Source organism: Microcaecilia unicolor, chromosome 4, assembly GCF_901765095.1.
Source record: "Microcaecilia unicolor chromosome 4, aMicUni1.1, whole genome shotgun sequence".
Taxonomy (NCBI): Eukaryota; Metazoa; Chordata; class Amphibia; order Gymnophiona; family Siphonopidae; genus Microcaecilia; species Microcaecilia unicolor.
The window spans coordinates 207347528-207361041 of NC_044034.1; the positions used below are offsets into that span (position 1 = coordinate 207347528).

At 43.3% G+C, this 13514-nt stretch overlaps 1 protein-coding gene across 1 annotated transcript in view; it reads right to left on the minus strand.

Annotated features, from left to right (window-relative positions):
• Positions 1-13514, minus strand: part of SYT7 (synaptotagmin 7) — an 824787-nt gene that overhangs the window by 266992 nt on the left and 544281 nt on the right. Inside the window, 3 exon segments of the mRNA XM_030201170.1 lie at positions 202-220; positions 2051-2098; positions 2101-2110. Coding sequence (XP_030057030.1) covers positions 202-220; positions 2051-2098; positions 2101-2110 — 77 coding nt within the window.

The following is a 13514-nucleotide window of genomic DNA, read 5'->3' on the forward strand; positions in this document are numbered from 1 at the left end:
CCACCTCACTACACTTTTCATCTTCACTCCTTCCTGTTACTAAAGATGGCCCGCCGGTATTAATAGATCAGAAAAGAACCTTGAAATCATTCCATGTTATATGCTGAAGGTGCTGAGAAATCAATAGCTAAGTTTTTATGTCCATATCCAAGAGGTCTTTTCAAGAAATTCTAAACAATGATATACACCAGAAAAGGACACTTCAGATCTTTGTGTTCTACTTTCTTCACATATACATTTTCAGAATTGGTTGTGTCTGAATCTATAGGTAAACTGGTAACTATTCTGAGCTTTCACAGCAGCACTTTCCAGCCAAAGGTCAATAGTTGATTGACTTTCACACAAAAAGTTAAAGATAACCAGAACACTTTCTGTATGACAGAATAAATTAAAAAAAAACAAACAACCATTATTCATTTCATCTTTTTTTTCAGTACGGGGGGGGGGGGGGGGGGGGGTGCATAGAAGGCAATAATTTCAACCAGAGGAGACTGGGGTGGATTACAGGAAGAGATGTGTTTAGGTAAAAGAAACAGACATTGTACCAAAGGTGGCACCTGGAAAATAAAAGTGTTTCATGCGGTTAAGAAATCCTTTAGAATATCACATGTGAAATTAACACTATTCCCTGTGGTAAAACTATGCTGTTATAACTCAGACCTAGAGGAGGTTATCTTTGGGATGATAAAATGGAGGAAAGATGAAGAAACTATTTTACAATCAGATTTTCCTTCAACAGAAGAAGGTTCAACCATGGCACAAATGTGGACTTCTCTCAGTTTCAGAGCTGGTAGACAATAACTATTTTCCCTAATAGCCCATCATCTGGAATGTACCTGACAAAGGGAAATGACTTACTAACTTTTAAATTATTACACTTCATTTGGGTTTTAGCCTTTGGTAGGACCATTTTACTCTTTCCTTCTTCATAACAGTTGACTGATAATATCTGATTTTTGATTTAAAAGGACGGTTCCTACACAGCATGGGACAAAGAAGGTTTTGTGATAACACCCTCAATAAGAAAAGGGCTGGAACAGTATCTCCTGTTCACGAATGGGAAGTCCCAGTAGCACTAGAATTTGAGATGGTGAAGGGAACCCCTCTGGGGAAAAATGATATTCAGGGATAGCATCCTTTTCATGTGAAGCTCAGGACCTAGCACTCTTCTGCAGTGAAGACAAACACAGTAGGGATGTCTAAAAAATGGGAATGGAGAAACCTGGTCTCATAAATATCTGGGAATATCCGGTCTAAGTGAATTCGACACAAGCCATGTTTTGAAAATACTGCCTACATCAGGAATCCAGTGGTTCTGCAAAGCAACACAGCTGGTATTGGATGAATACTATGATATTCTAAATCATCTGACGGGGACAATAATTGCTCCCACTGTGAAGAGCATAGCAGAACCATTGGGACTCCTGATACAGGAAGTGCTGAAACATGGCTGGTGTCCAGTCTGCTTAGGCCTGATGTTCCAAACTTCCTATTCCAGTAAAAGTTTCTCCATTCTCATTTGTTGGTCATCCTACTGAGTTTGTTTGCTTTCACATTCTATGGGTTATTTTGTTTTCAGCTTCGGTGTTTGAATCTTCTGGAGTGAGATAACACTGGAATGCTGTTAAACAATCTTTCTGCCAAGTCTGGAACTACAAAAAAAAGAAAGGGAAATCAGTTATAGTGGTAGCTGAACTAATTTGACCTGTATGTAACAATGCTGACTCCTAATAATTAATCAGCTCCCTATTCCATAGAAACATTAATTCTCATAAATGCCAGTATAAGCATTCCACTTCTAATACCATCAAGCCAGATCTCCGGCTCGGAATGACCAGATCAAGTTGTCCTGTGAGCTCTGTCTGTTTCATGATATGAGGAGATATTTTCTGGAACTAAAATGTGATCAAAGAATACATTTGCATAAGGAATCTGCATTGTTGAGGGACTGTTTCTGTTATTTGATTCCTAGTAACAGCCAGCTTCTTTCCAGTGCTGTCTCATGATTTCCCAGTTCATGGAACTACTTGATTGGTTTTCTTTTCATTACGTCCTCCTCGACTGGAATCAGGGGTTCCAACAGTCTCTAGTGAATTTTGTAGCGTTTCCCCTACAAATAAAATAAAAAACACACATTTAAAATTTCTAAATTATTATTATTATGTTTTAATAAAAATGTTGTTTTGCAGACTGTTTTAGGAAAACCCTTTGGGAGCCAAACAACTACAGCCTCTTCATTTCTAGAAAAGCCTCAGACCCATATGGAAAACATTCCATATAAGGAGAAGCAACAGAAAAAGATTAAAGACAGATAAACAAAGTGGATGCAGCTGAGGGGAGACAACAAATTGTTTGCACAATTTATAGATTAGGGTCAGTTATGTGCATAACTTAATTAAAGCCAATTAGCAGTTCATTAGCTATCAACCAATTATTGGGTGTAATTGGTGTTAATTAGTGCTAATTGACAAACATAGAAACTGAGAAAAATGTAGGCAGATAAAAACCATATGGGCTATCCAGTCTGCCAATCCATGACATTTATTCTCCCTATCACTCCCTTAGAGATCCTATGTACTTCTCCCAAGTTCTCTTGAATTCAGATACTGTTTTCATCTCTACCACTTCCACCAGGAGGCCGTTCCATGAATTCACCAGCCTTTCCATGAAGAAATATTTAGTTTGGGTTGCTTATCAAAACACAGAAAAATGTTGGCCCCTAATTGGTATTCTATAACCCACGTGAACAATTCCAGAACAAACAACTGCAAGGGGTGCATGGATCTGGGAGGTGCATGGCGGGTCAGGTGCGTACCTAGCAATTACGCAGGTGGATTATAGAATACTTGCAGTTTTGTGCCTAACTGTCTACAGTTGGGCTCGAGCATTTATACCAGCTAGTTAGTGAAGCAGTATAGTAAGTGTCTGTAAATAATTAATTAAATAATACAAATGCCACTATTAAGTAGCCTATGACGTAACACAAAACCTTGCAAAAACACCCTCTGCACATTCAGGGTGAAGCAAAAAAAGTAACCCCTAGAGTTTTTTCCTGTTTTCTCAGCAACCACTTGGAATTTCAATGTGAAATTGTATAGCTTTATTTGTTGTTACTATCTACGTTTATATGCTGAGTGGAATGAGATAATCTTTAAACACAGTGAAGTTACAGACTTTTTAGCATGACCATGGTTTTCACGCATTCAAAAATGTTTTGCACTGTAAAACTGTCACGGCCGCTGCCGTAACTCACACCCATGCCCTGACTCACCTTCCACTTTCGGGAGGGGGGTGCTAGGGTCAGGGACCATGACACCCCTGGAGCCTCAAACGTTCCTACGGGACAGCGGGTCAGCCACGTTGTTTGCTCCAACACTACACGGCTGCTGCAAGCCTCATTCTCGGTGTACGTGTTTGCTGCTATCCAAGGTTTTTAAAGGGCAAATGGTTTAAAATCCTGCAGGATGCCTAGAGATGACATCACTGGCCAGGCATATTTACAGCAGCTCTGTATACTCCAGCACTGCCTTTGCAACAGGTCTTCTTATCTCCATTGCTGCTTCAGCTTGGTCTGCCTTGTCTCTAGTCCTACCTTGTCTTCAATCCCGCCTTGTCTCCAGCCTGACCTCCACCTGTTCCTTTCTTCAATCCCAGGTCCTGGTCCTGCCAGCCCTGCTCCCAAGGGCTCTTTTCAAAGCCCCCAAGTCCCAGTCCTACCGGGCCTGCTCCCAAGGACTCTTTACAGAGCCTCCCAGGTTCCAGTCCTGCCTGGCCTGCCCCAAGGCTCTTTTCAGAACTGCCCCAGGTCCTGATTCAGTCAGGTCTGTCCCCAAGCGCTCTTCTCAGAGCCACCCGTAGCCACTACTCTTCTAGAAGTGACTTGGCCTGTCATCAGCCAGGGCATAGGCGGTCGGTTGACCCAACTGTTTGGGGAGGCAAAAAGGGGTGGGGTTAGGGGTGGGGCCAGGGGTGGAGCTTAAATCCATAATTGTCTGATCACACAGAAAAAATAAATAAATAAAAATAAAAGTCACAATTAATATCTTTTATTAAATTTAGATATTAGATATGTATCCTATGTCAAAGAATAAAGTGGTTGCTCAAAGCATATACTAACCACAATCGCTCAACTGCAAAACACTATGCACAACTTTGTGCAAAAACACACTCAGAACCATACGGTACATAATATTACACTGGGCAGAACCTAATACACCAATATACCACCCATACGGAAAATGCAGACTGTCAACAATATGAAACAAGGGATCATAATATCACAATTCTCATGTAGAGCCACAAAACATCCTAATTCATGTTTAATGTGGATAAAATGCATAAATAAGTAAATAAATATAAACTTTTAATGTTGAGCACCTGATTCTCAAAGTGGACATATTCCAAACACTATAATGAAAATAAAATTATCTTTTCTACCTTTGTTGTCGTGGTGACTTTGTTTTTTCTGATCATGCTGGCCCAGTATCCGATTCTCGCTGCTATCTGTCCTCTTAACTCCGTTCCCCAGGGCTTCCTTTCCATTATTTCCGCCTTTCTTCTTCATTTCTTGTCCTACATTCATAAGTAAAAGCTGGGTCCCTCCGCAGACTTGACTGTTCAGTGGATCCAGCTTCTGCCTATTTTCTTCATCCATGTGCAGTTTTCTCTCTTCCTTTTCCCTCATCTCATCTCCTTCCTCACTCTTCCCTCCCCTCCATCCATGTCCAGCATTCTTCTCTCTCCCTTCCCTCTCCTCCATCCATGTTCAGCAACTCTCCTCTCCCCTGCCCCCCCTCCAGCCACCCACACCCACCCAGCGATTCTCTTCGTTCCGCTGCCCCCTCCAGCCATCCATACCCACCCTCAACAATTCTCCTTGCTCCCCTGCCTCAATCGCAGCAGCCGCAGTGAAAGCCTGTCTCTAGCCTTATAAGCCTTTCCTTCATTTCCGTCAGTGTCCCGCCCTCGCGGAAAGAGGAAATGATGTCAGAAGAAGGCGGAACACTGACAGGAACAAAGAGAAGGCTTACAAGTGAAATATTCAGATCCTTTTCTCAATAGAGAAACCTCAAACTTGTAAATTTCCACCAATCTCTTTTCACATATTTTCTCATTTACCCACATAATCAGGCACTCTTTTATAATTTCAGTCAACTTAGATCAAACAACAATTCCTTTCTTTCCTTTCTTACACACGGAGCTCAAAACATGCAGATCCTGTCTCAGTCAAATCTCTCTATTACTGGGCAGATTTTCTAACAGGAGCTGCTCATCCATCAGAGAGCTCTATTTGAATGCAGATTAACATACACTCTAATGGGAATATTTAGTTAAAAACACTAGATAAATCCTTCGTTTTTTAGATCAAACTTCACATTTTTGATCAGAGCCATGCTCTAACATTAAGGCTGTAAACATTTCCAACCATTTTTAACCCATAAATATGCAAATGAGAACCGCCCAAAAAGTGGACTAACTTGCATATGGCTTGAGCAAATTTGAGTACATAGCATACCAATCTCACTTCCTAGCACCTAAATTCTGCAATTAGAATTTAATGCAAATACTTTTAAAACTTATTTTTAGCACTTTTAAAATTTCAGGGGTCAGTGCAAGTCTCTTTGGTGTGAACTGCTCATGTGCAGGAATTCATGATCCTAGTTAAATATCTCCCTGGCAACCCAGGACACACCTCCAGCCGACACCTCCAGCCAACCCCCCCTGCTCTCCCAGCAGTAAGGTAATCAAATTACACCAATTTCTACAACTGGAAGGCTAGAGACAGGCTTTCACTGCAGCTGCTGCAATCAACAATTTAAACCCCCTAGCCTCCCCAAGCCTCTTATACGGGCGCCTATGAGCCAGGGCCCTCCTGACCTTCGTGTTGGGTGGGCAGTGTTTGCCCATCTGCAGCCCATTGAGAGTCGTGACAATACCAGCTTAATGATGTTATAGAGATGTAGACTTTTGTCTGGGGAGCAATGTTGGAGGCCTATCACATGCTCCACTCAAAGCCACAAACAATTGCCGCACTCAAGGAAACACTGTAGATGATCTGGGACAGCCCACAGGCTGGTAAGTACTTCCAAAAACGACTGAAGGCTTACGTTAAAGCTGGGGGTGGACACTTTGAGCATTAACAGTGATTGTGAAATTCTGATACATTGTTAATTGTATCATTTGAATGACGTTATTTTATTGTGTTTTAGCTCAAACATTTTTAATGTGCAAAAATTGATAGGTAGTAATGCTAAAATCAGCTTAGAAAATGTTCCATTCAATGTGGAAGCTCAAATGATTCAAACCTTTTTTCCCAGAGAAATATTTCGCAACTGGTTCAATCCATGGCACTAACCAGCTTATTTTTGAAAGAGATTGCGCCATCTTCTGACAAATCGGGAGATGGCCGGCCATCTCCTGATAGCTGGCCAAATCGGTATAATCGAAAGCCGATTTTGGCGGGCTGCAACTGCTTTCCGTCGCCGGGAGAGCCAAAGTTCCGGGGGCATATCAGAAGGGTAGCAAAGGCGGGACAGGGGCGTGCTGGGGCGTGCTTAAGAGATGGGCGCCCTTGGCCGATAATGGAAAAATGAAGGGCGTCCCTGGCGAGAATTTGGTCCACTTTATATGGTCCTTTTTTTTTCAGGTCCAAGTCCCAAAAAAGTGCCCGAACTGACCAGATGACCACCGGAAGGAATCAGGTATCACCTCCCCTGACTCACCCAGTGGTTACTAACCCCCTCCTACCCTCAAAAAAACAACTTTAAACACTTTTTTTGCCAACCTCTATGCCAGCCTCAAATGTCATACTCGGTCCATCGCAGCAGTATACAGGTCCCTGGAGCAGTTTTAGTGGGTGCAGTGGGACTTCAGGCAGGCAGACCCAGGCCCATCCCCCCCCCCAACTGTTACACTTGTGGTTAAAAATGGGAGCCCTTCAAAATCCACCCCTTCACCCATGAGGGCTATGGGTAATGGTGTAGATTTGTGGGGATTGGGTTTTGGGGGGATTTCGGGGGCTCAGCACCCAAGGTAAGGGAGCTATGCACCTGGGAGCTATTTTTTTTAATTATTTTTTTGAAGTGCCACCTAGGGTGCCCGGTTGGTGCCTGGCATGTGAGGGGGACCAGTGCACTACAATGCTGGCTCCTCCCACAACCAAATGCCTTGGATTTGGCCGGGTTTCAGATGGCCGGCCTCAGTTACCATTATCAGTGAAAACCGAAGCCAGCCATCTCAAACCCGGCCATCTCTGACATTGGTCGGCCTGAACCGTATTATCGAAACAAAAGATGGCCGGCCATCTTTTTGGAAATACGGTTGGCCCCACCCCTTCGCGGCGCCGTCCTCGGAGATGGGCGCCTTTAGAGATGGGCGTCCCCATTCGAAAATGCCCCTCCAAGTCACCTAGACTACTGCAACGGAATCTATGCGGGGTGCAAAGAACAAATTATTAAAAAACTCCAAACTGCTCAAAACACAGCAGCCAGGCTATATTGGAAAAGCAAGATTCGAAGTGTCAAAACCCTATGAGAAAAACTGCACTGGCTCCCAATCAAAGAACATATTGCATTCAAAATCTGCACCCTGGTTCATAAAATCATCTATGGCGAAGTCCTGGGATACATGACAGACCTCATAGACCTACCAACCAGAAATACAACAAGATCACTAGAACATATCTAAATCTCCAACTCCCAAGCTACAAGGGCCTCAAATACAAATCATCCTATGCATCCAGCTTCTCCTATATAAGCACACAACTATGGAACGCACTACCAAACTGCCATGACAGCAACATATGACCACCTAAAATTCCAGAAACTACTAAAAACTAATCTGTTCAAAAAGGCATACCCTAACGATCCAACTTAAATGTCCTAACTCTGCAACACAACGTAACCAAAGCTCGTGCAGGACATAACTCAACCTTCCTCCCTACGATTACCCAATGTGTCTGTCACACATTACTCTACACAACATCACTCTGTATTTGTTCATACCAATATTGGTGATCACCTGAACGGTAACATGTAAGCCATAGGTGGGAAAATTGGGGATACAAATGTAACAAATAAAATAATAAATAAATGTTGTTTAATAGTAATATGTAAGTATGATGACTAAACAAGTACGTATAATTCTCATTGAAATTAAGAGAGATTGCTGAGAAAATGGCAACAAACCCTAAGGGCTTACTTTTTTTTTTTTTTTGCCTTGCTCTGTATGTACCAAACTTAACCTAGAACAGGTCTAACTTCTCTGAAACAGTAACAGCTACATTTATGAAAGACAGCTCTACAAAAATCACACCAGCCCCTAGAATACCAATATACCTCCTGCTGGGAAAACAGAACAAACCAGACTGCTGCAGAATTCCTAGCAGAAATCCTCTCACCTCAGTCACACATGCACAACACAGTCAGTACCTTACCAACTACTGAGTATGTTGGCCATAAATTAGGAATAGAAAATTGAAGTGGAAACCCCAAGGAAGCAGACTCTGCCAGCAGTACAATACCAGGGAAATAGAAACAGATATACATTTCCTTCTACACTTTAAAATACAAAGATATAAGAGATGCACATTTCTCAGAGCTTGACAGAGAAAATAAAATGCTTCCCATAAAAGAATGAGCAGGAAATATTCTGCAAAATCCTTGGGGAAATAGGAGAAAGATGTATGTGCCATATCCTGCCATCAGGATAGAAACATAATATGAACAAAGACTACTGGAGACCACTAGGATCCAGGAATTATCTTTGTTGTTTCTCTGTACTTTGTGATTACTTCACTTTACCATCTTATGTATGATTTAAGCAATACCTGCACCATTGGAATGGCAATGTATCTTGAATCTTGAGAAATGGGGGAGAAGGAGAGGGAATAGAGAGAGATGAAATGTATACTGGTTACAGAAAGAGAAAACAGATTAGCATTTCCCCCATCCCCACTTTCTACATTGACCAGTTTTTTCTAAATGGTTTCCAAGGATGGGCTAGAAAGTGTCAGTGCTGCATCCCAGACCATAAGGCACCTAGGCAGAAGATCACAGCTATTGACTTAGGTGTGCCCTGTTTGAAGGGCAATGCCGGGAAGTATGAGGGGCCCAAAAAAACAAAAGCAGTACTGAAACATTTCATTAGCAGTGAGGCACCAAAAAAACTATACACAGCACCAGAACTTTCAATAAATCCTATTTATATAATAAAGAAAATGAAAAGCTAATATACAGGGCATGCTCGCCCCTCTGGCAGACTGCATAATAATTAGCTGATCTGGTGCGGTAAAGCCAGGGATGAGTGGATCATCTGAACCACAGCAGTTCAGCAGCATGCTATCAGACTTACAGGGGCACACAAAGAATAGAATTCTCTGCTGCCAGTTTACTAAATGTTGGTACAGATTATCAGGCATTAGTACGTGTTATCTGCCACTGCACCCACAAGAATAACATGGACATGTGGTGGCAAACAGTGTGCACTAATGCCCATTAACAGACCTTTTAGTGGTACACAAAATTGTCACAGACTTTTACTTTATAGGTAAATTAATGAGGACTCGATGCACAAAGCTAACTGTGCTTGCAACGTTTGCTTTAGATCGGTTGTAGCCAGTTTTAAAGTAAACGTTATTTAGCGTCTAATGCACAAAGGAGTTCTGCGTGGCTTAAACCGCTCACTGTAGCAGCTACCGATAATTCAATGCAACTCTATTACAATGAGCTCATTAGTATTAAAATGAGCATTCCATGCAATGCACAGAGAGGAAGTACCTACCTTTAAAAGTACAACATTTTCCAGCAGGTCTGGAGCTGCCCTTGTATGACCTGATCTCTCTGCTTACCTTTACCCAGGGGGTTTCTTTCTCCTCCTTGCTGGAGAGATTCCTGGAGGAACATAATCGAAGGGACCTCCAAGTTTTGTTGAGAACATCCGCGCAAGACGTCCTGGTGGAGGGGCGTGGAAACCCGTATTAATCGAAAGAAGATGGATGTCCATCTTTCGTTTCGATAATACGGTCGGGGACGCCCAAATCTTGAAATATAGGTCGTCCTTAGAGATGGTCGTCCCTAGACTTGGTCATTTCTATTTTTGGCGATAATGGAAACCAGGATGCCCATCGCAGAAATGACCAAATGCAAGCCCTTTGGTCATGGGAGGAGCCAGCATTTGTAGTGCACTGGTCCCCCTGACATGCCAGGACACCAACCGGGCACCCTAGGGGCACTGCCGTGGACTTCATAAAATACTCCCAGGAACATAGCTCCCTTACCTTGTCTGCTGGAGCCCCCAACCCCCCCCCCCCTAAAACCCACTACCCCGAACTGTACACCACTACCATAGCCCTTATGGGTGAAGGGGGCACCTAGATGTGGATACAGTGTGTTTCTGGTGGGTTTTGGAGGGCTCGCTGTTTCCTCCACAAACGTAACAGGTAGGGAGGGGGATGGGCCTGGGTCTGCCTGCCTGAAGTGCACTGCACCCACTAAAACTGCTCCAGGGACCTGCATACTGCTGTGATGGACCTGAGTATGACATCTGAGGCTAGCAAAAAATATTTTGAAAGATGTTTTTTGAGGGTGGGAGGGGGTAAGTGACCACTGTGGGAGTAAGGGGAGGTCAGCCCCCGATTCTCTCTGGTGGTCATCTGGTCATTTCGGCCACCTTTTTGTGCCTTGGTCATAAGAAAAACAGGACCAGGTAAAGTCGTCCAAGTGCTCGTCAGGGACGCCCTGTTTTTTTTCCATTATGGGTCGAGGATGTCCTTCGCTATGCCTCCAATATGTCCCCTTGAAATTTGGCCATCCTTGCGACAGAAAGCAGATGGGGACATCCAAAATCGGCTTTTGATTATACCGATTTGGACGACCCTGTGAGAAGGACACCCATCTTCTGATTTGTGTCGAAAGATGGGCGTCCTTCTCTTTCGAAAATGAGCCTGCTGGACTCTCCTATGTATTGAGGGATCTAGGGAGAAAAGACACCCTCACACACCAGAGGGACCCTGGAGAGAGCAGCTAGAATATACAGTGGTGGAAATAAGTATTTGATCCCTTGCTGATTTTGTAAGTTTGCCCACTGACAAAGACATGAGCAGCCCATAATTGAAGGGTAGGTTATTTGTAACAGTGAGAGATAGCACATCACAAATTAAATCCGGAAAATCACATTGTGGAAAGTATATGAATTTATTTGCATTCTGCAGAGGGAAATAAGTATTTGATCCCCCACCAACCAGTAAGAGATCTGGCCCCTACAGACCAGGTAGATGCTCCAAATCAACTCGTTACCTGCATGACAGACAGCTGTCGGCAATGGTCACCTGTATGAAAGACACCTGTCCACAGACTCAGTGAATCAGTCCAGACTCTAACCTCTACAAAATGGCCAAGAGCAAGGAGCTGTCTAAGGATGTCAGGGACAAGATCATACACCTGCACAAGGCTGGAATGGGCTACAAAACCATCAGTAAGACGCTGGGCGAGAAGGAGACAACTGTTGGTGCCATAGTAAGAAAATGGAAGAAGTACAAAATGACTGTCAATCGCAAAGATCTGGGGCTCCACGCAAAAATCTCACCTCGTGGGGTATCCTGATCATGAGGAAGGTTAGAAATCAGCCTACAACTACAAGGGGGGAACTTGTCAATGATCTCAAGGCAGCTGGGACCACTGTCACCACGAAAACCATTGGTAACACATTACGACATAACGGATTGCAATCCTGCAGTGCCCGCAAGGTCCCCCTGCTCCGGAAGGCACATGTGACGGCCCGTCTGAAGTTTGCCAGTGAACACCTGGATGATGCCGAGAGTGATTGGGAGAAGGTGCTGTGGTCAGATGAGACAAAAATTGAGCTCTTTGGCATGAACTCAACTCGCCGTGTTTGGAGGAGAGAAATGCTGCCTATGACCCAAAGAACACCGTCCCCACTGTCAAGCATGGAGGTGGAAATGTTATGTTTTGGGGGTGTTTCTCTGCTAAGGGCACAGGACTACTTCACCGCATCAATGGGAGAATGGATGGGGCCATGTACCGTACAATTCTGAGTGACAACCTCCTTCCCTCCGCCAGGGCCTTAAAAATGGGTCGTGGCTGGGTCTTCCAGCACGACAATGACCCAAAACATACAAGCCAAGGCAACAAAGGAGTGGCTCAGGAAGAAGCACATTAGGGTCATGGAGTGCCTAGCCAGTCACCAGACCTTAATCCCATTGAAAACTTATGGAGGGAGCTGAAGCTGCGAGTTGCCAAGCGACAGCCCAGAACTCTTAATGATTTAGAGATGATCTGCAAAGAGGAGTGGACCAAAATTCCTCCTGACATGTGTGCAAACCTCATCATCAACTACAGAAGACGTCTGACCGCTGTGCTTGCCAACAAGGGTTTTGCCACCAAGTATTAGGTCTTGTTTGCCAGAGGGATTAAATACTTATTTCCCTCTGCAGAATGCAAATAATTCATATACTTTCCACAATGTGATTTTCCGGATTTAATTTGTGATGTGCTATCTCTCACTGTTACCAATAACCTACCCTTCAATTATGGGCTGCTCATGTCCTTTGTCAGTGGGCAAACTTACAAAATCAGCAAGGGATCAAATACTTATTTCCACCACTGTATACCTACAAATTCACATCTCAACTCTAACCCAGGATAAGGAAGCAGAATATACGGTGAGAATTTTACAGATCCCAGGGTCTGATCCTGGAAACCGATAACTCAGGATCCTATAGGCACAGGCAAGAAAGTGAACCCTGGATTTGGCAGGCACAGGCAGGATCTGAGCCCAGGTACCAGCATATCATGCAGCAGCAGGACAAAATGATTCCTGGGCATGCATAGAACATGGACACTTACTGAGAGACTGTTCTGCGCATGTGCTAGGCACTTTCTCTACCAAGCCGCATGCAGAATTTCTGTACATCTAATTTGCATGCAATTCCCTTTGAGCATCGGTTGCTGTTTACAAATTGGTAAGTTCAGCTGTGGCTGCCATATGTTACGGCGATCTTTGAGTATCGGGGCCTTAGTCTTGTACTTGTGTAAGCTTTCAGAGAATTCTTGCAACTCTTTGATCTGATTTTTCTAAACTGCAAATCTTCAATCACTCAATGTAAATATGCTTGCATGTATAAATATTTCTTTTTCAGCTTTGATTTTTTATTTTTGTTTTCATACCTGTTACTAATATAAGCTAATCCATTCAGATATATTTTTAAAACCGTGTTACGTTTGCATCAAGTTTGAAGCAGACAAATAATCTGAGCAAGTATGAGTCAAATATTTTGCAAATCCACATCTGAATGTAAACCACACTGGAAGATTTATCCTTCCCCTGTCACAACCTTTGTTCTTTCTTTCTTTGTAAATAAGACCAAGTCAGCAAGATTTATTTATGGTGCCTAGGATCTGTCTGATGCAGTAAGGAAAAAGGTTTAAGAATGGCAAAGGGCCTGTTAGTCGGGAAGGATTCAATTTCAACTTTACAGTAGAACTTACAGGGGGAAA